Source organism: Acomys russatus, chromosome 4 (genome assembly GCF_903995435.1).
Source record: "Acomys russatus chromosome 4, mAcoRus1.1, whole genome shotgun sequence".
Lineage (NCBI taxonomy): Eukaryota > Metazoa > Chordata > Mammalia > Rodentia > Muridae > Acomys > Acomys russatus.
In genome coordinates, this window is record NC_067140.1 from 10475912 (window position 1) to 10496922 (window position 21011).

At 41.9% G+C, this 21011-nt stretch overlaps 1 protein-coding gene and 1 pseudogene across 3 annotated transcripts in view; one reads left to right on the forward strand and one right to left on the reverse strand.

Annotated features, from left to right (window-relative positions):
* Positions 1–21011, reverse strand: part of Chd6 (chromodomain helicase DNA binding protein 6) — a 118166-nt gene that overhangs the window by 47432 nt on the left and 49723 nt on the right. For all 3 annotated transcript variants that reach the window (XM_051143717.1, XM_051143714.1, XM_051143716.1), the window contains 3 exons: positions 19576–19831; positions 18092–18302; positions 12885–13080 (listed from right to left, as the gene is read on the reverse strand). In XM_051143717.1, coding sequence (XP_050999674.1) covers positions 12885–13080; positions 18092–18302; positions 19576–19831 — 663 coding nt within the window. The remainder of the gene's footprint in view (positions 1–12884; positions 13081–18091; positions 18303–19575; positions 19832–21011) is intronic.
* LOC127188712 (uncharacterized) lies at positions 1935–2056 on the forward strand (annotated as a pseudogene).

The following is a 21011-nucleotide window of genomic DNA, read 5'->3' on the forward strand; positions in this document are numbered from 1 at the left end:
CTGAACTCAGGTCCTCATGCTTGCACAGTAAGCACTTTACCACTGGAGACATTTCCTTAGCTTTCAGTTTCCTGTTGTTGCTTAGGGCTATGTATCCCACTAAGTATGTACACTCAAACTAGAATGTTTTTGGATACACCTGACAGTAAGAAGCTTCTTGTTTGTGGTATGGCTGTTGGCAATCCTGAAGTGATTGAGCAAGTAAGTAAATATTCTGGGGGGTGACAGTTATCCTGTTACTTTTTGGAGAACAAAGTTATGACTAGGAAAGAGATAAAAATTAGAATACACTCTATTATTAGAAAGGATAGAAGAATTCAAACTATTAATGGTGACCAGTATGTATATGTACATCCAAATATGTATGTACATATTTGTTTCTATACCTATACAAACAAATGAATACCATATATGTGCTTATTTATATTGTTTCCCTAAGTGTATATTCTAGCTATGTATACTGAAAAAGCCCAGAAGCGGTGCTATCCTGGGAGCAGTCAATATACCTACCAGCTCTTTGATCTTGGCTTCTAAATACTGTACCACACAGCCGAGGCATATTAGGGAAGTGGCTAACAGTATGTAGAGCTGAAGTTTTATATACACACAGACAGACAGACAGACAGACAGACACACACACACACAAATTTGAAACACACCACTGCGCTCCACAGAAAGAAAGTTGAGCCAGGCACAGTCACACATGGCTACAACTCCAGCTACTCCAAGTTCAAGACCAACCTAGGCAACTTATCAAGATCCTGTCTGAAAAGAATAATTAAAAAGGGCTGGTAATATATTCATCAGTAAAATGCATGCTCAGAATGCAAGGATAATATCAGAACACACACCTACAGGCCCCTACTGCAATTGTAACACCATCTGAACATCAAAATAAAGATACTAATGAGTCACAACCCACTGAATTAAAAGAGCCCACGAGTGCATACTGACACAAATAGTTCAGGGAAAAAAGAAAGCCCTCCGAGTAGTCAGCTAACCAACACACATCAAGCCACAGTGTCAGAACACCAGCACTTAGTGAGCCTCAAGTGACACCTGGTTCAGGTTAAGATAACTAACAAACTAAAACCACAAGTGAAACTTTGGCAAGAAACAGTAATAGTCACAGTGTATTTCTCTAAAACTACTTACAAATATCAAAGGGAAAGGTAGCTACTTCTGAGAGGGAAGCCAATGTGAGCAAAGTGAATGTGAGCAGACAAATGAAGAGCATGTTTTTATGATTCTGTTATCTCAGAAGGATGCATCAGTTTGGTAGGGGTACCAGATTTGAACTTGTTCCTAAGCAAGTAAAAAAAAAAAAAAAAAAAAAAAAAAAAAAAAAACCTGGTCAGAAGCAGTCTATAGGACTACCAGTTATCACTCAGCAAAAACTTCAAAGAAAAAGAAAAGTTGGAGCAATGATCCAGATTAAAGGAGGCTAAAAAGTAAATGTAATGGTCGATTCTAGATTGGATCCTAATAGCTACAAAAGAGCAGGTACGAAATGGAATGATACCATTTCAATATGGAATAGAGGACTGAAGAATAATGTTCTCATTTCCTGATTCTAAGAATTATACTATCATTTATGTAAGAGAAGGCATTTGAGCCAGCCATGGTGGCCTTTAATCCCAGCACTCAGGAGGCAGAGGCAGGTGATCACTGTGAGTTCGAGGCCAGCCTGGTCTACAAAGTGAGTCTCTAGGACAGCCAAGGCTACACTGAGAAACCCTGTTTTGAAAAACACTAAAACCAAAACAAAATACAAAAAAAGGAAGGTATTTGTACATATGGAACAGAGACCCAAGAAGGGCGTGCTCTCTCTGTCTCCCTCTGTGACACTCTCTCCCTCTCTCCCTCCCTCCCTCCTCTCCCTCTCTTTCTCTCCCTCTCTTTCTCTCTCTCTCTCTCTCTCTCTCCCTCTCTCTCCAGCCCCTAGAGGTGATACAGTTATGGCTGCTGTGTCACATGTGTGACTGTAGGTGGCAGAGAGGAGAGAGGCTGTGTCTAAGCTCAGTGTTTGGACCTGAATGATTAGTAGCCTAACATTCCCTGAAAAAGAGTGTCTGAGTCAACCACCAGCCTGGCACCAGGCAGGTCTGGAGGGGCTCCCAGAATGGGAAAAAAGCTGGAGACTGGAAGAACCTCGCCTGGGACCTCGGGCCCTAGGTGGGAGTAATACCAAGAGAGAGAGGACCCTTGCAAGGGGGTCACTAGGGCAGGCAGGACAAGGAATGAGCCCAAATCAATCACTAGACCTGTGCCATGGGGCCTGGACAGGGAGCTTACCTGAGATTACTACCAGTCAGATGCCGTGCAGGCCAGGCAGGCAGAACATCAACAAGATGACCCCTACCCAGTGACACAATGCACAACTGGAGCACAGGAATCCCGAGACCACTCCTGAGACAATCCCAAACACTCAGAGACCCCAGGTGCCACAAAAGGAACAAGTAAGTGGTGACGAAATGAAAAGGAAACAGAAGGATGTGGGCACAGTGAAGAGAGGCAGAACTGGAGACTCAAGGGTGGTGAGGACCAGCCTGGTGTGAGCAGCCAGTGATGCTACAGGCACCATGGTAGGATCCAGGCCTGTGCTGTCACCAGCGGCCACATCTGCGTAAGTGGCCCTGCAGCAGTAGGAGTCAGTTACCACCAAAGGTCAGGCAGATATCCCTGATCTGTGTTGCCATCCAGGGACATGTTAATGTCTAAGGGCTGTGCAAAACTGGCCCCCACCCCTCACCTGGGCATCATGGGAGAGCTGGCCCTGGGGGCATGAGAGGAGGAGAGCTGACCCCCGCATGTGGGCATTGTGAGGCCAAGGCCATGAGTGTGGTAAAGTAGGCCCTACCTCTTGTCTATTGTGTGGTAACATCGGAGAGTAAGATACCTTCCCCTCCTTTTTGCCCTCACCACTAGTAGTGGACAGGAGAGTTGGCCCAGATGAGGTCATGAGAACAGGGGAGCTGGTCCTGCTCCTCACCAGCTGCAGCACTCAGGAGAGCAGGTCTTGTACTTCAACTGGGTAGGACAGCAGAGCTGACCCTGATGGCAGGGGCATGGGTGAGGCACCTTGCCATTGAAGGAATAAACTGGGCCTGAAACTTGTCTGCCCTACAATAGCATGGGCAAGGGAGAGATGCCCTCCCCTCTCCCTATCTATGATTGGAGGGAGAACTGTCCCTGTCCCTCACTTGGGTAGCACAGTAAAAACTGGCCCTGGATATGAGGGTTGCAGGTGAGCCACTACATGGACAGGAGAGCTGGCCTTGGCCCTTATCTGCTACTCAGTGGTGAGAATAAGAGAGAGATACCCTCCTCCTCCCCTTCATCAATGACATCTATGACAGGCAAGAGAGCCGGTCCCAGGGTCATGGGAGTGGGAGAACTGGCCATGTCCCTAACCAGCTACAACACTCGGGAGAGTGGGCCCTGAACCTTGCCTGGGCGGCAGGCTAGAGCTGGCCCTGGTTGAGGGGGTTGCTGGTGAGCTGGCCCAAGGTACAAAAGCAGGTGGACCGACAAGCTTAGATACCTCTAAGGCCCATATCCAGGGTCCACCCCAACATATACCCCATCGATGAACTGCTGGAGTACACGAAGGGGTCAGTCTTACAGATTCAAAACTACAGGATTTCTGTGACACAGGACAACAACAGGGTATCTGAGAAGAGCCCCAGTGAGGTTCCAGTGCTGATAAGAGTAGCAGACGGCAGAGGCTTGGCAGACAGCATCTCAACCAAGTAAAAATCACACCACAAGCAACCAGACACATTGACATAATGTGCTTCAACACAGTGCACTGACTAACACTATCACTTCTATGGTAACCTTGCCTATAACAGATAATCTTACATCTAAGAAAAAACAATAAGGCAAATACAAACTGACAAACTAAGGAACACTCTAAAAATAGCTTTCCAGAACCGTTTAACGTGTCAGGGTCACAGAAGTAAGGAAAAACAAAGGTGCTATCATATCCTAGAGAATGCTGAGGGGGCACAACTTCTGATGCAATATGATTCTGAACCAGAAAGTTTCTCACTCATGGAAAACTGAAGGAATACACACAGTTTGCAGAGTCACTGTAATACTGTATCTGTGTTAACCTCCTGGTTTCAATAATTCATCATCCTACAATTATATAAGATGTTAATACCACAGGAAGTTAGTTGGAAAGTAAACTGAAACTAAGCATTTTGAGACTTTTAAAAAGCTAAAAAAAAAAAAAAAAAAAAAAAAAAAAAAAAAAGTGGTTCTAAAGTCATAAACTTAAGGCATGTTTGGGAAAATTGGCTTCTGTCATGTACACTGTTTCCTAGATCCTTCTACAGGTAACAATTAAAAAATATACACAACCTGTTCTGCTTTGTCTTATTTTTATCTTTTCATGGTTGGAGAGTGGGAGAGACAGGCAGAAACAGCCCATTTAAAATAAATGCTAGCTCTTTAAAGGCCAGCCTGTCTATATACTGAGTTTCAGGCCAGCAAGAGTTAACATGGTGAGACTGTGTCTTACTCCCTCAATAAACAAACAAACAAAAAATAAATGCTAACATTCCTCTCCTTTTTCATTCAACACTATATCCAGAAAGATCCCATAGCATCATATCCAGAGATATCCCTATTCTTTTTTTCAAGGTTAAGTATACTACAGTTTACTTAGTTTTCTACTGACAGATAACTAAATTGCTTAATTTTTGCTGTTCCTTCAGTATATTTAGTGATAGCAAATATTTGTTACTAGGAGATTTGGTGACTAATTCTGGAAAATAAAGACAGTGATCAGTAAGCTGGCAGGATGGCTCAGTGGGCAAATGAACTTGTCACCATGCCTGATGGTCTCCAGGAAAGAACCAACTCTGACCTCCATATTCCTACTGTGGTATGCTTCCCTTACCCCAATAAATAAATGTAATGAAAAGTAATTTAAAAAGTAAAGTGATTAAGGTAAAGAATATGGCTATAGGATACGGTGGTTTTCATCCTTCATAATGCTTTATCTCTTTAGTGTAGTTCCTCATGTTGTGATGACCCCAACCATAAAACTATTTTTATTTCTACTTCATAACTGTAATTTTGTTACTGTTATGAACTGTAATGTAAATATCTGTATATTCTGATGGTCTTAGGTCACTTGTGACTCACAGGTTGAGAACTACTGATCTAGAAGGTAAGAAATACCACCTTCTAGTGGTTATTAAGCCCTGAACCTAATTTTTGTGGCCTGTATGTGTTTGAAGGTAACTAACAAGAGAAAGTTGAGTAAGTATTTCAGGCAAAGGTCTGGCAGAGGAATGTAACAGACACACTATGTGCTTTTGTAGCACACACATTCCCTTTCTGATTCATGTCTAGAACCTGATGATGATGATGATGATGATGATGATAATTTTTGAGACAGGGTCTCTCTGTGCTAGTGTTGGCTGTCCTGGACTCGCTTTGTAGACCAGGCTGGCCTCAAACTTACTGCTATCCGCCTGCCTCTGCCTCCCAAGTGCTGGGATTAAAGATGTGCGCCACCATCGCCTGGCTTAGAACCCAATTTTATACAGTGCAGAAATGTGTTCAAATGAAGGCACTTATACACTTGCAGCAATGGTGAAGTTGTCCCACGCCAACCAGCAGATGGAACAGTCTACAGAGTCATCCACAGGAGTTCTGAGTCTGTGCAAGCACATCATACTTCATTGCCTCTTTTTTTCCTGCTTCACGTTAAGGCCCACATGATCTTAATCATACACGTGGAGGTTAGTAGAAAAAAAGAAAGAAAGAAAGAAAGAAAAAGAAAAGAAGGAATATGGGACTCCTGACTGTAATTTCCTGAAATGACATCAGGGTAAGTAGTTCTTACCCCATTTAACAGACTTGTCATTATACAGTCAAGTCACAATAAATTCCTTACTTTCCTAATCAGAGCTCACACATATAAAAGGTAAGGTAGAGAGAAACATTCAGAACAGGACAGCAACTGCAGTAGGACCCATGAGATGCATCAGCCAGGATAGAGTGGGAGCCTCAGGAGCAGGACACAGCTGGGCAGAGATGTGAAAAGCTTCCATAGCTGGGAAAACCACAGAGCTCTGATGTTCTGCAGGATTTGTAGACTCACACTTTGTTCTTTACTTTTTGATACATCTGAGGTGAACAAAAGCTTGAGGCAATGTTTTAAGAAACTAAAACTGTAATGGAAGTTTTGGGTTCTTTGTAAACTCAGTTATGTTATATAAGTATGTTTTCGTTGTAATCTCAAGTGTGGGATTTTAGTGATTTCAATGCAAGCAAAGGGTACATCTTAGAAACTAGCAGTGATGGATTATAAACATATTCTGCCCTCAGTTTACTACTGTTAATCTCAAGTACAGAAGTCAGCAAAACCTTATACTATACCTTTTACAACTGTGAAAATGAAATGGATGGTACAAACCCAAACCCAAACCAGTCAGGTATCATAGTTCACACCTCAGGTAGCAGCGGTAGGAGGATTGTGACTTTGAGGGTAGCCTGAGATACAGAATGAGGCTCTGTCTCAAAAAGTCTTTAAAATCTCCGACAAAAACCCGAACACAACACTGTTTCTTCCCCTTACCCTCCCTGCCCCATTTTCTTCTGAGTTAGCAGCTCTGTTACACTTTAAAAACATTTTCCTTAACAGTTTAAATTGTACTTGTTCTTTAATAAAAACCTGAAGAATCATAAGTTAGAAAACAACTTACAGTCCCTTCCCTAACTCAACCATTTTTTATCACATTGCTGAATTCCCCAACCTGTTTTCCAACCCTGAGTATTAAGAGTCAAGACACTATCATTTTTTACTAAGGCTGTGAGAGTCTGCTTACTCATGAAAGAAGGAATAAAGGACTGCTACACAGTACAATCTACTCTTCTGTGGTCTTTGCAGGTCTACTGCTGAACCTGCACTTCCTAGCTCCAGATCTGTTCGGTGTTTCACAGATACATGGCGGTGGCATTAGCCTGTATGTGTAACACATGTGTAACCTTCCCTTACATTGGAAAGGTCCTCAGAAAACAGCACATGATCTTCCCATCACATTCTTGGTATGAAGCACTTATCACTTTGTTTTCCCAGGGCCTAGCACAGTGTCTCGAGCTCAATAGCCGGCTAAGTGAGTAGCGTGCAGGCAGAGAACAGGAAGGAGTAACACACTTTGACAGTAGAGAAGGGTACTTCTGGGGCAGCATCAAGTGAACAAAAGAGAGGCAAGGTATTAATGGAGGCATGACCACTTTAACTTGGGACTGTAGGGTACAGCCAGTTCCTGTCTCACAGGTATCATTCATGCTCACTTCCTACCGTGCAGCCATCTCTGTAACATGCTTCCTTCCTATCATCTAGGCTCAAACACCACCATTTTACATTCTACCTAAATCAGGGTGCTCAACTCCCATCATCCTTGCCCCCTCATCCTATCTGATTTTCTTTATAATTATGCTACCATGTGTAATTATCTTGTTTTTATTTATTATTTCTTATTCCTCAAAATCTAATGCAGTGAAAAAGAGTTACTAGTTTAGTTCACTGGTGCGCCTCTAGCACTTTAGCTAAAGCTGGGCACACCCTACACTTCAGCATCTAGTCACTGATGAATTATATAACAGAGCATTAAGATACGTGCTTAAAAATTTTCACAGCTGGGAAAGATTAAATGTATATGCCTCCTAGTTCAGACATCTGCACACTGTCAAGACACAGGTGTACTGTCAATAAGGTGGTAGCAGAAGACACAGAAAGAGGAACCAGTCCCCACCTTTCCGGGAGCAGTATGGAGAGCTCCCAGAATTCTTCGATGGTCACAGAAGAGGCTGTCTCCTCCGTATGGATTTCTTTTCTCCATTGCAAACTCCCACAGACACATGGCAGCGGTATTAGCCTGTGCTGTAGCCCCAGCCAGGACATCTGCTTTTAATGTTTCTCAGTTCTGTCTTTAGGGAGCACAAGACACAGAAGGCCCTTGAACTGTACTGTCCACCACTGCTAACCTGAATTCTTTTCAAGACTGGAGAACTTAACAGTTTGTTACGGAGCAGCAAGAAGGAAGGCGCTTCTGGCCTCTGTGAGGATAAGCCCAACAGCAGGCTACTCCTAAGAGGTTCTTCTACATCTTTACAAAGACTTGCCTCCTAAGAAGAAACTGTTTTCATTACTCCACTTCCTTCTTAAGCTGTTGCCTTCACCACTGCCTTTTTTGTTTGTTGTTGCTGTTTTTGTTTTCTGAGACAGGTTTTTCTGTGTAGCCTTGGATGTCCTGGACTTACTTTGTAGACCAGGCTGGCCTGGAACTCATAGCGATCAGTCTGCTTTTGCCTCCCTGAGTGCTGGGATTAAAGGCATGCGCCACTATTTTGTGTTAAAGGGAACTTAGACAATGCTTGCTACTGCTGAAGTACTGGGTCCCCTCCCCTTAGAGTCCTTTCCTCTTGTCTCCGAACACAGAATACTTCTCTGCCACTAGCAGGGTTATCAGGGCACCTTCCACTCTACTGACAGCTGCAAGTTGGCAAACTTAGCCAAGACAGGAGGATGTGCATATGCAGGAGTCCCTGAGCCTAATTCTGGCTGTAAGTCTAGTCCTAGTACCTAAGTTCCTTCAGACTTTCTGAAGCTAATGTTTAGATCCTCCATTGTTCACTTGCATCTATTTTTAACTGATTCCAATGTAGTCACGGGAGCAGGTAAGATTTTCTAGTCAAGTCAGAGTGCAACCAGGTAAAGGAAGTAACAGATGATAGTCAATAACCATGTCTTATGAGGAGATAAATTTATTTAAAAATATCTCTAGCCAGACACAGCAGCACAGCACTTGGAAGGCAGATCAGGAAGATCTAAGTTCCATGCCAGCCTAGGCTATGTAGTAAGACTCGATTCTCACAAAACTAAAGCCGAAGCCAAAACCCAAACCAAAACCCAAACCTATCTAAGCACCTCTCCCTCTCCAGAAAACAATCAGAGGGTGGAATTGAAGCACAGTAACAATAAAAAGCCTAAGAAAACAGGACGACTTTCGATGCTCATCTGATGTTCTAGAGACTGCAGCTCTGTTCTGCAGCCACATGTGTCCACAGACCTCCTGGAAGATGTGCTTAGCCCTACAGAAGACTATGAGAAGTGGGTCTTAGCAGAAGAGGGTTAGGCTGGGACAGAGATGTCCTTGAAGGGGATACTGGGACCAGCTACTGCCATGAGCTGAACAGGCTACTCTGCTACAAGCCTGACACCATGATATGTTGCTCTGCCACAGGGCTAACTGACCATGGCCTTTGACCTCTGAAACTAACTCAGAACAAATTCTTTGAGACAACCATCTTGTATTTGTTTCGGCAGCAAAGCTCCCCAGCTCAGACTCAGGTGCAGAGTCCACTCTTCCTACAATCATGCTTGCTTTACTTCCAAGGGCCTACAGGGATCCACAAGGCATCAGTTAAGAAATATAGGTTATCCCTGAAGCGACAGCTTCCTGGTGTATCCCGACTAGAAACAACTTTGGATTGGTCCATATATTGCCATATTGTTTGAGACCACAGTGAAATCACATTTTCTTTCAAATGAAAGAGTTCACTGGAGCGCTCATAAAATTTCACCACAATATAGGTTAAAACCAGATGCAAAATGGTTTGATATTTTTCCATGGTTTGATGTTTATATCAACAGTATATGTGGTATGTGCTTTTAACCATTCCTAGATAAATGCTTAACTATTTTCCAAGGGCAATAACCTTGCAGAGTTGCCGATGATTCACTTATTAAAAATACTAGGCAGTGTAGATAAATGTACATCAAGAGAGTGTCCTAAACAAGAACAGTGCTTAGGAAAGATCTAGTAGCTTTTTCTTTTTCTTTAGTGTCAGGGTCTCATGTTGCCCATCTTCACAGTTGATTTAGCTGCATGCAGTCTTGGCAATCATAGGGTGGTCTGAAGATCTGAGCCCTCAGGGGAAGTGTTGTGGGGAATGGAAGTGCATCTGTGCATATGCAGAGCCCACCATTCTCTAGGTAGACTCTAGTCCATCAGGCAGGCAGGAACCTTGTTTCATCTCTGTAGACTCAGAGCTTGAACTGTCCCTCTATGTATCACGTTGTCTTTATAACCCACCTATCACTTTCCAATAATTATCAATCCACTTCCTTGTCTTTAAACTACCTTACACTTTTCATTTCTTATCTTTAAGCTGGTTGATGACACATTAAAAAGAGAAAAAGTAATTCCCACCAAATTATGCAACCTTAATAACAATCAATTAAAACAGAAACAGGTGGGTCAGAAACAGAGAAGCTAGTCTGGAAGACCAAGAGCCAAAACACTAAAATTCTAACCCTGACCTGGGCTGTCATTACCATTGACTCCCCCATGCCTTTCGTTTTTGTGATGTTCCGACATGCAAGCTGCCACCTAGGCCATCTGCACTGTTGCTCTTCTTAGTCTCTTCATTTAAGCTAAGTGCTAAGAGGAAGCTCACAAACTGACAGCACACTGAACATTTTTGTACTGTCTAACCTCAGCATGGACATTAATATTCTTTATCTTTTGCCAATTCCGTTGTAGTACATATTAAAATCAGCCATTCCAAGGTGTGTCTCCTCTTCACAGACTGAAATGAGAATAGTTCATTCCACTTCCTTTGGTTGGTGTTTGTGTAAGTCAATCATCTTAGATGCCTCCACCTGTACAGCAGGTTTGGCATTCCCATTTTTGCTTTTCTTGGTGTTTTATCTGCTCAATTGTCAATGTATACAATGTTAGGAGAGGCATGGTCATTCCAAAAGTTTCCTGTGGAAATGTCCAAACTGGCTACTCATTTTTGGTCTCTTATACTATTGTTCTGTTTGCCATTTTGCCCTCAATCAATTTAAGTTTGGGTTCACATCGCAAAGGAGCCCAGAACTTTATAGTTGCCAAGGACTTAAGAAGTGGTTTGTCCAGAGTTGGTGAACCACTGGCAAAGTACCTAATGCTAAATATGTTGTGGCTTTTGGGGTTTCTGTTGACAACTTATTCATAGCCACCATTGTGACATGAAGTTGAGCAAAGACAATATACATAGGAGTGGACTTGTGTTCAAATAAAACTACTTAATAAACAGGGGCAGCCACAAAGGTAGTACTTCCTTAGTTCTCTGTTTTGTTTTAAATCCCTAATATTTTTACCTGCTGGGAATTGAACCCAGTATGCTAGGTAAGTGCTCTCCCACTGACCCACATCCTTACCTCCAAATTAGGCTCTTTTTTGGTTTGTTTTTCAAGACAGGGTTTCTCTGTGTAGTCCTGGCTGTCCTGGACTCGCTTTGTAGACCAGGCTGGCCTTGAACTCACAGCAATCCACCTGCCTCTGCCTCCTGAGTGCTGGGATTAAAGGCGTGCGCCACCATGCTGGGCTAAGTAGGCTCTCTTTAATAGAGAGATCAAATACTAGCTTTTGCCTTTCAATATCAATGTTGAGTATATATACTACTTCTTCAAATCTGTATATTTATGATCTTTAGCAACTCATCTTTGATTCTAACTTCTTCGCCAGGACAAAGACCTGACAGTGAATTATTTATAACCATCAGTTTTCTTTGAAGCCAGATATTGAACATAATCCCACACAATTTACTTTGTGATAATTTATTATGGAATTTCTCTGAAGTTTTAGCCAACTTAATATTTAAAGCATTGGCTTTCAACTAGTAGATTGTTTTCATCACACAAAAGATTAGAGACTTATTAAATGAAAAGAGCAAAGGAGAATGACGCTGAGGAAGGGACAGGCGGGAGAGAAGCCCTACCCCTGCTTCAGTTTAATACCCTCTTTCCCGAATCCCTTCCCTTGCAGCACTGCCTAGGGTCTGTCTTGAGTTAAATGAACCAGTGGCCTCAAATATTCCTGATCAACAACCTGTTAGATTTTGAGCCATTTACATATTCTTGTTACCCTACAAACTAATAATCTTAGTATTAGCAAATATTCCAAGATTTAGTATACATTAAAATGAAGTTAATCATGAATAATAATGGATGTGAGTCTATCTTCTAATAGTTTTCCTGAGATGTTGGAATATTTTTGGCTGGCTCACTGTATAATCTGAAAGCTGCCACTGAGTTTACTTTGAAACAGAGCTGATGAACTCCAAAATTCAAGGAACTACTTAGTGCTCATTATACTTGCTTTTATTACACTTAAATTTATTTATTGTAACTGTGTGTGCATGTGCAGGCATGCATGCATGAGAGAGTGTACACATGGAGGCCAGAAAACAAAACGTTCCCTTCTTCTAACCATGTGGGTCCTGGGTATCAAACTCAGGCTGTCAGGCCTGATGGCAAGCACCTTTACTTGTTGAGCCATTCACTGTTTCCTATGCTTAACATGTTTTTGCAGTAAGTTACATGTTATTTAATTTGGTTGCAATAGGAAAATAGAATCTACAAAGCCACTAAACTGGACACATATAACCTCCAACATACTGCATCAAATGGAAAGCAATCAGACCAGTGAGAGGGCCTGCCTGTCCCTTTGCCACACTGGAGCTTTCCCATTTTGTTTTTTCTTTTTTAAATTCATTTACTGCAAATGACATATGACACCAAACAAACAGAAGGGAAAATGGCACACACTTAAGTTTGAGAATAGCAGTTCTACTCTGTTTGGAGGTTCTCACTGGAAATATCACTTGATTTCAAGCAAAGGGAGAGAACTACACTTTGATTAGTGGGAAGGTCAATACCTACTTTTCATTTAGTTTCTTGTCCTGTCAAATCCCTAAGAGCCAATGCCATAGCACAAGACACAGCAGACAATCTAAAAGTAAGCCAGACTTTGTTATCAACTTCTGGGTAGTTAGGGCAGCTAAGTAAAGAGTATCATCCTAATGGTTACCTGCAAGTCATTTTGTGGGTTCCAGTCAGAATCAAATATGATGCAGGTATCAGCGGCTGTGAGATTGATCCCCAGGCCTCCCGCTCTGGTGCACAGAAGAAAGACAAAGCGGTCTGAGTCTGGCTTACAGAACCGGTCGATGGCTGCCTGGCGCAGGTTTCCCCGTACTCGCCCATCAATTCGCTCATAGGTGTATCTGAGGGGACCCAAATGAATGAAAGCCCAGGTGTTAATCACAGTTGAAAGAACAAACAATCAAGAAGCTACTGCCCAGTGGCCTCAAAGCCTTCGCTTTTAAATTTGGACCAATGACAAGAGTCTCTAAAGAATTCCACCCTCTACAGAAGAGCAGAGCAGATTAAAGTTGCATCGAAAAATGTCTTCCTTGTGAAACAATAAAAAACAGAATAAAAAGCCAGTCATAAATGAAGGATGACTACAAGACTTAAAAAAATCACAAAGTAATGATCCCCAATAAGTTGTCCAAGCAACGTATTCTCACGAATTTCCAAGTTTACACTTGCAGAGAACATCACCCTACCACTTTCCTGGCAGAAAAGCAAATATAAGCCTCAACTATTGATTTCAGTGGTGCTCATAAAAGGGGCTCAGAGTTCACTTCAGCTTCCAGTTGCTCAGGGTAATCGAAGTGGTAAGGAGCCTTGCATTGCCAGACCTGGGATATGAACTCGCCATTTCCACTCTGTCAGTCTCTCCAAAGATACAGAGCAAAACCTCCATGTGTACAGTTACATTACAATCATGATTTAATCTAAGATGTGCTGGAACAGGAAGACTAAAGAACACGAAGAGGACAACGGAGTGAGGTGGGAGAGCACCTGCTTCAACCCCTAGCGGGTGGGGTGAAAGACAAGAGGATAAAGAACTGGAAATGAAGATGTTTAGGGGACATATTGCTGCTGTCCACTCATATGATGGATAACAAGAAACCAATAGAGCAGTAACGCATAAGAGCAGTCTTATTTTTCCTGAATCTTTTTCTATCCTTTTGATTTATCTCACTGACAAGTAAATTTATAGTTTACTCTGGCACCACAGCTGACAAAATTCAGCAGTCAGAAAGAAGTACTAAGAACATTCTGAGACAAAGATCAAGGCAGGGAGCTCAGTGGTTTGAGCACTGGCCGCTCATACAGAGGACAAGGTTTGATTCCCAGCACCTCCATGGTGGTTCACAACCAACCATCTGTAACTCCAGTTCCAGGGTAGCTGACTTTGTCTTCTGACATCCTTAGGCACCAGGCAAAAATAGCACACAGACATGCTTGTAGGTAAAACATCTGTACAAATAAAGTACGTAAGCCTTTGAAAAATTGTTTCTAAAGAAAAAGACCAAGTTATATAAAACCCATCAATGCCATAGTCGATCTCTAAAGTCAGTGAAATAACTGGCAAGAGTTAAATAAAAACAGAGGATGTAGTGGTAGATGGCTCTGTGTGGGGATGGCTTTGAAAGCAAAATTCAGCTCTAACTTGGCTGAGAAAAGGAAGAGTGTATAAAGAAGCCAGCCAAGGAAAGAAACTATTGAAGACTTACATGCCAACGACAAAGCAAAAAGCAACATTGATACTGTCTTCCCTCACACACTCACAAGGTAACCACATCTACAAGTGTGTGTGTGATTTCTGTTACTGCTTTCTCTTAAAATTAAAACATATCCAAAAATAGTTTTATGGGAGCTATAGGAGCAAATGACAGGAGAGTCTGGGGAAGGACTGTCAGAAAGGCTGACGAAGGAGATTTTGTGATATAAGATGAAAAAGACTGTATTTTAATCTTACATTTGTAACCACCACAACACTGATAGAACCAAGTTTGTAGGTGTCTGCTCTGTACACTAATATGCAGCACACACTTGATTATGCATCACTGCATTTCATTCTCACTGCAATCCTAAGAGGTATTTATCTCATCACCCTCATTTCCCAACTATGGAAATTTCACAGCAAGACAACCATACAAGCAAATCTGCGTGCTCAGCCCCAAGCTGGTAATGAAGGTGAAGGCAGACCTGACAATGAATGATGGTCTCACAGTAACCCACATCTCAGGGCTGGACAGAGGAGTATTCTTAAGAACTAAAAAGAGCAATTAAAGGACACGTTGGTAAAGTTTGGGAACTTGTAAGTCTGAAGGAGGACTCGGGAAGCATACCTAAGTATCAAATGGTGCTGATGACACAATGCTGCATCCACTGTGCTGTGTACCATGGGCAGAAGCAGCCCAGCTGCAGTGAGAAGACAGAGCTGCGGTTCTATTAAACAGCAGCCCCCTTCCTTCCCTTCTAGGTCAACACTGCTGCCTCAGGAACAAAGGACGGGTCTATGACAAGACACTCCTGAGCATCAAGAATCCAGAGGCCTGAGGATCATCGTGATCACTTGTTCAGTTTTGAGGGAGAGCTCGCAAAGAAAAACCTAAAAATGGATTATGTGCACTGTTAGATCACCCCTCACTCTCTTCTTACTCTGGCTATGCCCCACATCTGTGTGAGAGTCTGGCCTGAAATTAAATAAGGATAGACCAACTGGCAGCTGGAGCAGCCGGAGCAAAGAAAACCTTGAGGGCTAATAATTTTGAATGAAGAAATCAGATACCATAACATTTTCCACACCAAACTTCAGCAACTAACCCTCTGTGACAACTGTATTTTGAATGAGATCCCTAGAAATTAATGTGGATTATCAAGCTGTAGTTCTGAGAAACTGTCAGTTGTCAACAAGAAGCAGGTGGTACTCTGGAAAAATCTCTGAGGGACAGGCTAGGGGTGGGGATGACATGTTTTTGGCACAAGAATTGTTGATCTCAGAAAAGCTGAAGGGAAATGAACAATTTTCTTGTCTGCCAGCAATAAGCTGTTGGAAAACACACACACACACACACACACACACACACACACACACACACACACACACACACACACACACACAAAACGAGAGCAAGAGTGCTCACATTTATAATCTCCATAAGCATGTAAAATGTTTAGTGTAAAATTCAATAAGAAATAAGCAGAACTGGTCATGGGACTCTAGGAGCTGTGCTGTTTTATTTACTATGAATCTATACCACAGGTCTCAACAAAAGCTAGGTAGATAGATGGCCCTCCATATTTATTAACTCAACAGTGTTCATAAAAGGCCTGGTAGATACTGAGAGTAGCATGTTTCTCAATTTTGCAAAGACATCAATCTATGTCTACTTAATATATAAAATCCAACAGAATTCTACAGTGGACATAGCTCTCTACATCTTTATAAAACACACATTTACATATACATTGCAACTAGGGTCTAGAGTGGTCACAGGTGAGTTTAAAGAATAACTTTGAAGTTTATCTAGAATAATATGTGAGCAAGAGAAGAGGAGATTTTTATTTATGTGTATGGGTTTCTATGTGCATGCCACGTATGTACAAGCAGTGCCTATGGAGGCCAGAAGAGGGTGCTGAGTCTCTTGGAGCTGGAGTTCCAGGCAATCAAAGAGTTGCCCAGTGCTGGTGCCGAGAACTGAATGTGGGATCTCTGGAAGAGCAGCAAGTGCTCGTAACCACTGAACTAGCTCTCCAGCGCCAAGGATAGACACATCTATAGGAAGAATGAAAAGAATGGACACACATCTGGCAGTTATAATACTTCAGTAAATGTAATGAATAGTATAATGAATGCTGGGAAAGCTATTCTATTTTCTTTAATAGAAAACTAGACAATTTGGGCTGGAGAGATGGCTCAGAGGTTAAGAGCACTGACTGCGATTCCAGAGGTCCCAAGTTCAATTCCCAGCAACCACATGGTGGCTCACAACCATCTATAATGAGATCTGACACCCTCTTCTGGCATGCAGGTGTACATGCAGGCAGAGCCACTGTATACATAATAAATAAGGCTTAAAAAAAAAAAAAAAAGGAAAGAAAGAAAACTAGATAATTAGACATAATGGAAATGAAAGTAAACTATCTATGGGTATTAGGCATGAACAAGGACTTGTCCAAGGTGTCCTGCTACACATATTTTTAAGGGGAATCAGAACTCTTGACTATAACACAAATGACAATAAACAACATAGGAAAAACGGCCTAAAAGAGGCCCTAAGGAGTCTGTTCACTGCACTGTGACTCACTACTCATACAAAACACCACCCCCAACAGGCCTGTATATTCTGAAGAGTGATATATTTATGAAGAGGAAGTGCTTTGGCACTAAGTTCGTGTCTAGAGTGACTTGACAAGACACCTAACTGCCTTGTTGGTTCTGGTTTCGCCCTGTTAGCCTCTTCCAAGAGGACAATGACATGTCTAAGCAGTTTTCTACCATGTGCTCAAAGGGCTTTTTATCATTTTGCCTGACTCTGAAGAATTATCTATGCATATTAGAAGTCAGCACATCCACAGTGAAGTGTGCCATCTCCTTCAGTATTCTTTCTATGAAGAGATGCAATTTATGAAGACAAACACACTCTTCAAGGAGGAACATTTGCTAAGGCAGCTTAGATCTACTCCCATTTTTGTACTTGAGAAGAAAGACGTGTAGTGTTAACACTACTAACTTCTACAACCTTGAGACATTTTATCCTTACAGGAGCATTCTTAAAAATTTAACATCATCTTCAGATCACTGGTGTATCACAGTGACAGAACCTAAGGCAGTATGAGAGGACCAGGGTAGGCCCTACAACACCATTCTTCTCACTTGCACAAGCATGGAAGTCAGGCCCAAGAACTACATGGCTAAAAGGAAAGTTAGTGCCACAAAGCCCCTGAGAGCCACTGAGTGGACTAATAATTCTTCCTGAGCTACTGGCTGAAATAACTTCAGAAACTTAAGGAAGTGACACCTTCCAGGACACACTTCTATCACACTACACAATGAGAATGTTGCTGCGTCATTTCTTTACCCTTTCCTGATGCTACTGCGATTCTATTTCTTCTAAATTAAGCAAGTATACAAAAGCATGGAATTTTTTCTTAAGCAAAACAGTAACTCCACACTATAAAAGCTATGAATTTACTCCAGACAGTTAAATATGAGACTACTTGGTCCTGAGATTAACAATGGACTTCAGTCTGTCTTTAAAAGACATTCCTTTTCTCTAATGGTGACTGTTTTGCAGTTAAAACATATGTGAATGAATGTTAAAGAAATACACTGTTTGCAGGCCGGTTGAGAATGGTGATGATGGACAGTCTTACCTCCTCTGGATGAGATAATCTTCCAGGATGTCGAGACAGCGCACCATCTGAGAGAAGATGAGCACTTTGTGGCCACCAGCAATGAGCTTGGGGAGCAGCTTGTCGATCAGCACCAGCTTCCCAGCTGCCTGGATCATGGCCTGCAGCTGGAAGTCAGAGGCTTCAGAGCTGTGGCATTTCCTGAAATCTTCCAGAATCTTTTCCTCTGCCCCTGAAAAAGAAAGAACTACTTAAAAGCACTCTTGAGTAAGATGTAATTAAAAGCTGTTCCTGTTTTGTAGACTCTGGGGGAGCAGGCAATCCCTAACTTCTGGACTCTGGGGGTGATATGGTCTGTAGCCTTAGCAGTCAGTTTGCGGTAGGAGGAAGGCCACCTTGCTTTCTTAGAATTTTCTTTAGGAAATTCAAAGTTGGAGATGTCAAGCTATAATCCAACTTAGTCAGGAAAAGAAAATTACCCAGAGATTTGGCAAAAAGACTTTCACATTTCTTGTTACTGTAAGATTAGCTATAAAAGAATCTGAGTCACAATACTATCACAATTCCTTAAAAAGTTTCACTGCTAAAAAACCCAAAGATTTGGCAAAAAGACTTTCACATTTCTTGTTACTGTAAGATTAGCTATAAAAGAATCTGAGTCACAATACTATCACAATTCCTTAAAAAGTTTCACTGCTAAAAAAAACAAAAACCAAGAAAACAAACCAACCCTCCCCAAATCAACCAACCAAACACACAAAAACAAAATAAAAAAAAACCCAAAGCAAACTACCCAAACCCAGGTCTGTGGCAATCCTCAGCACCACATAAGAAGATGAGAATCGAAAAAAAAGGTAAAAAGAAGATGAGGAGGTAGCATACGCTTGCGGTCCCAGTGCAGGGGGAGAGACAGGGAGAAAGGGATACCTGGGGCTTCCTAGCCAGCCAGTCTAGCTGAACTGCTAAACTCTTGGTTCAGTGAAAGATCCTGTCTCAAAAATAAGGTGTGGAGTGATTAAGGAACACACTAGATGTGGACCTCTGGTCTACACATAAAATAATATATATATATATCCCCCCCCCACACACACACCCCGCCACACTTTCTCTAACTAGTCAGTGACTAATATGACTGAACTTAGTGCAGACGTTTAATTTCACTGCTGCATTATCATTCATTCAAATAAGTAACACATTTCTCTGTTCTCACATGGGAAGTTTGGGTGAGAATATGTATCATAAGGGTAGCAAACTGAAGAGTAACATCCACTCTTTGTTAGGAAGGTCTACAGGAGTCCTGAAGAAGCAGAGGATTGGTAGAAGTTCTTATATTACTCAGGAAGATCCATCAGCCTCTCTGAAGCTGTTCTATACCATGTAAAAAGGCAAATATGTTCTAGTCTAGCGTATAAAGAGAACTTAGCACACAGGTCTTTGTTTATCACTGGCTTTCCGCAGAGATGCATGCCTGTCCAGAGTTACTGCTCCCTACTGCCCTGACTCACCATTGATCAGGTAGGGGTGGTTACAGCATTTTCTCAGCTCCATCATGGTATTAATAAGATTGGGCATGTTGTGCTGATTTGCACCTTTGGTCAGGAAGGAAAAGTTTTTTTCCAGGATGGCACGATAGTACTTTTTCTGGATGTTGGTCAGTTCTACTTCAATGATGGTCTCTTGCTTGGGAGCAAGGTTCTTTTCCACATCATCTTTCAGGCGCCGAAGCATCATCGGTTTTAGGATAGACTGCAATTTCTTTACCTGTTCAGAAAAAGGATAGCCATTTATTTACCACAGTCTGAACTAAATGATCACTATGGTATTTCAACATTTACTATAATGTCTCCAATGTCCTCATAGCATTGAGGTAATAAAAAATGACATGAAGTGTCATAGATTGATCCCTGAAAATGGGGAGCTTACGGTAATATCTGGAGGAAGAAGGGATCTGGTTTCAAATCACAAATTACTGAGAATCTATGTGGCAACCTCTTAGAAGGATAAAAAGGGAGAAGGAAGACAGTACCTATTTTCTAGGATGGAGGAAACAAACCTTTCTTGCTCTTCTTCTAACACACACACATGCACAGAAGCTATATGAAGAATACTCTGTCTTGTTAGAAGGTACATATGATAGATATATTAAGAAGGAAGAATGAGATGTGAAAAGGACAGAATTAAGAACTAGAGGCGGGCTGAAATGGAGTTATCCTATGCCTTTTAAGTAACAGCAGCAGCATTTGTTTTATACATAGGTGTGTGTGAAGAATTAATGTTGTATAGCAACATCACGGGAGCTGCTGTGTCAGGGCCATTTCAAGACTGGTAGTGTTCTTTGCTATAGCCTGGCTATGTGTCTAAGAGACCACACCCGCACACAGATCTCTATTCACTAAACTGCACCAACAAGGTAACCAGTCCCTCTTCCAGGAAGACAATGACAGGGTAGGGGACACAATGTCAAAGCACCTGAGTGAATATACATACAGCTCAAGTGTGATTCCAGTAAGATCAACTGTGATGAGAAAATAAAAGAAATTATGTTCTAAAGCCAGGAAGGGCTGGCTGTTTAACATTTCTATCGGGGCAGGGCCTGCTGCAGCACTGCTTCCTGAAGAAACAGCACAACCTACGGGGTGGTTAAGAAGAGATACTTACTGAAACAAGTTTTAGGCGAAGATGAACAACTTTTATGTTGTAAACTTTTGAGAGCTTGTATGTAGTGTGTTTTAAAACAAATTTCTTCTTCAAACAAATAAGTAGAATGATGCTTACCAGAGAGTGGGTTTGGGGAGATGTTGGTCAAAGGTCATACCATCTTAGATAGAACAAAGTCACAAGAGATATTATAGAACATGGAAACTATAATTAATAACAATGTATTCTTGAGGGCTGCTATGATAGTGGCCACAAAAAGTAAGATGGTAATGTAATGCATAGA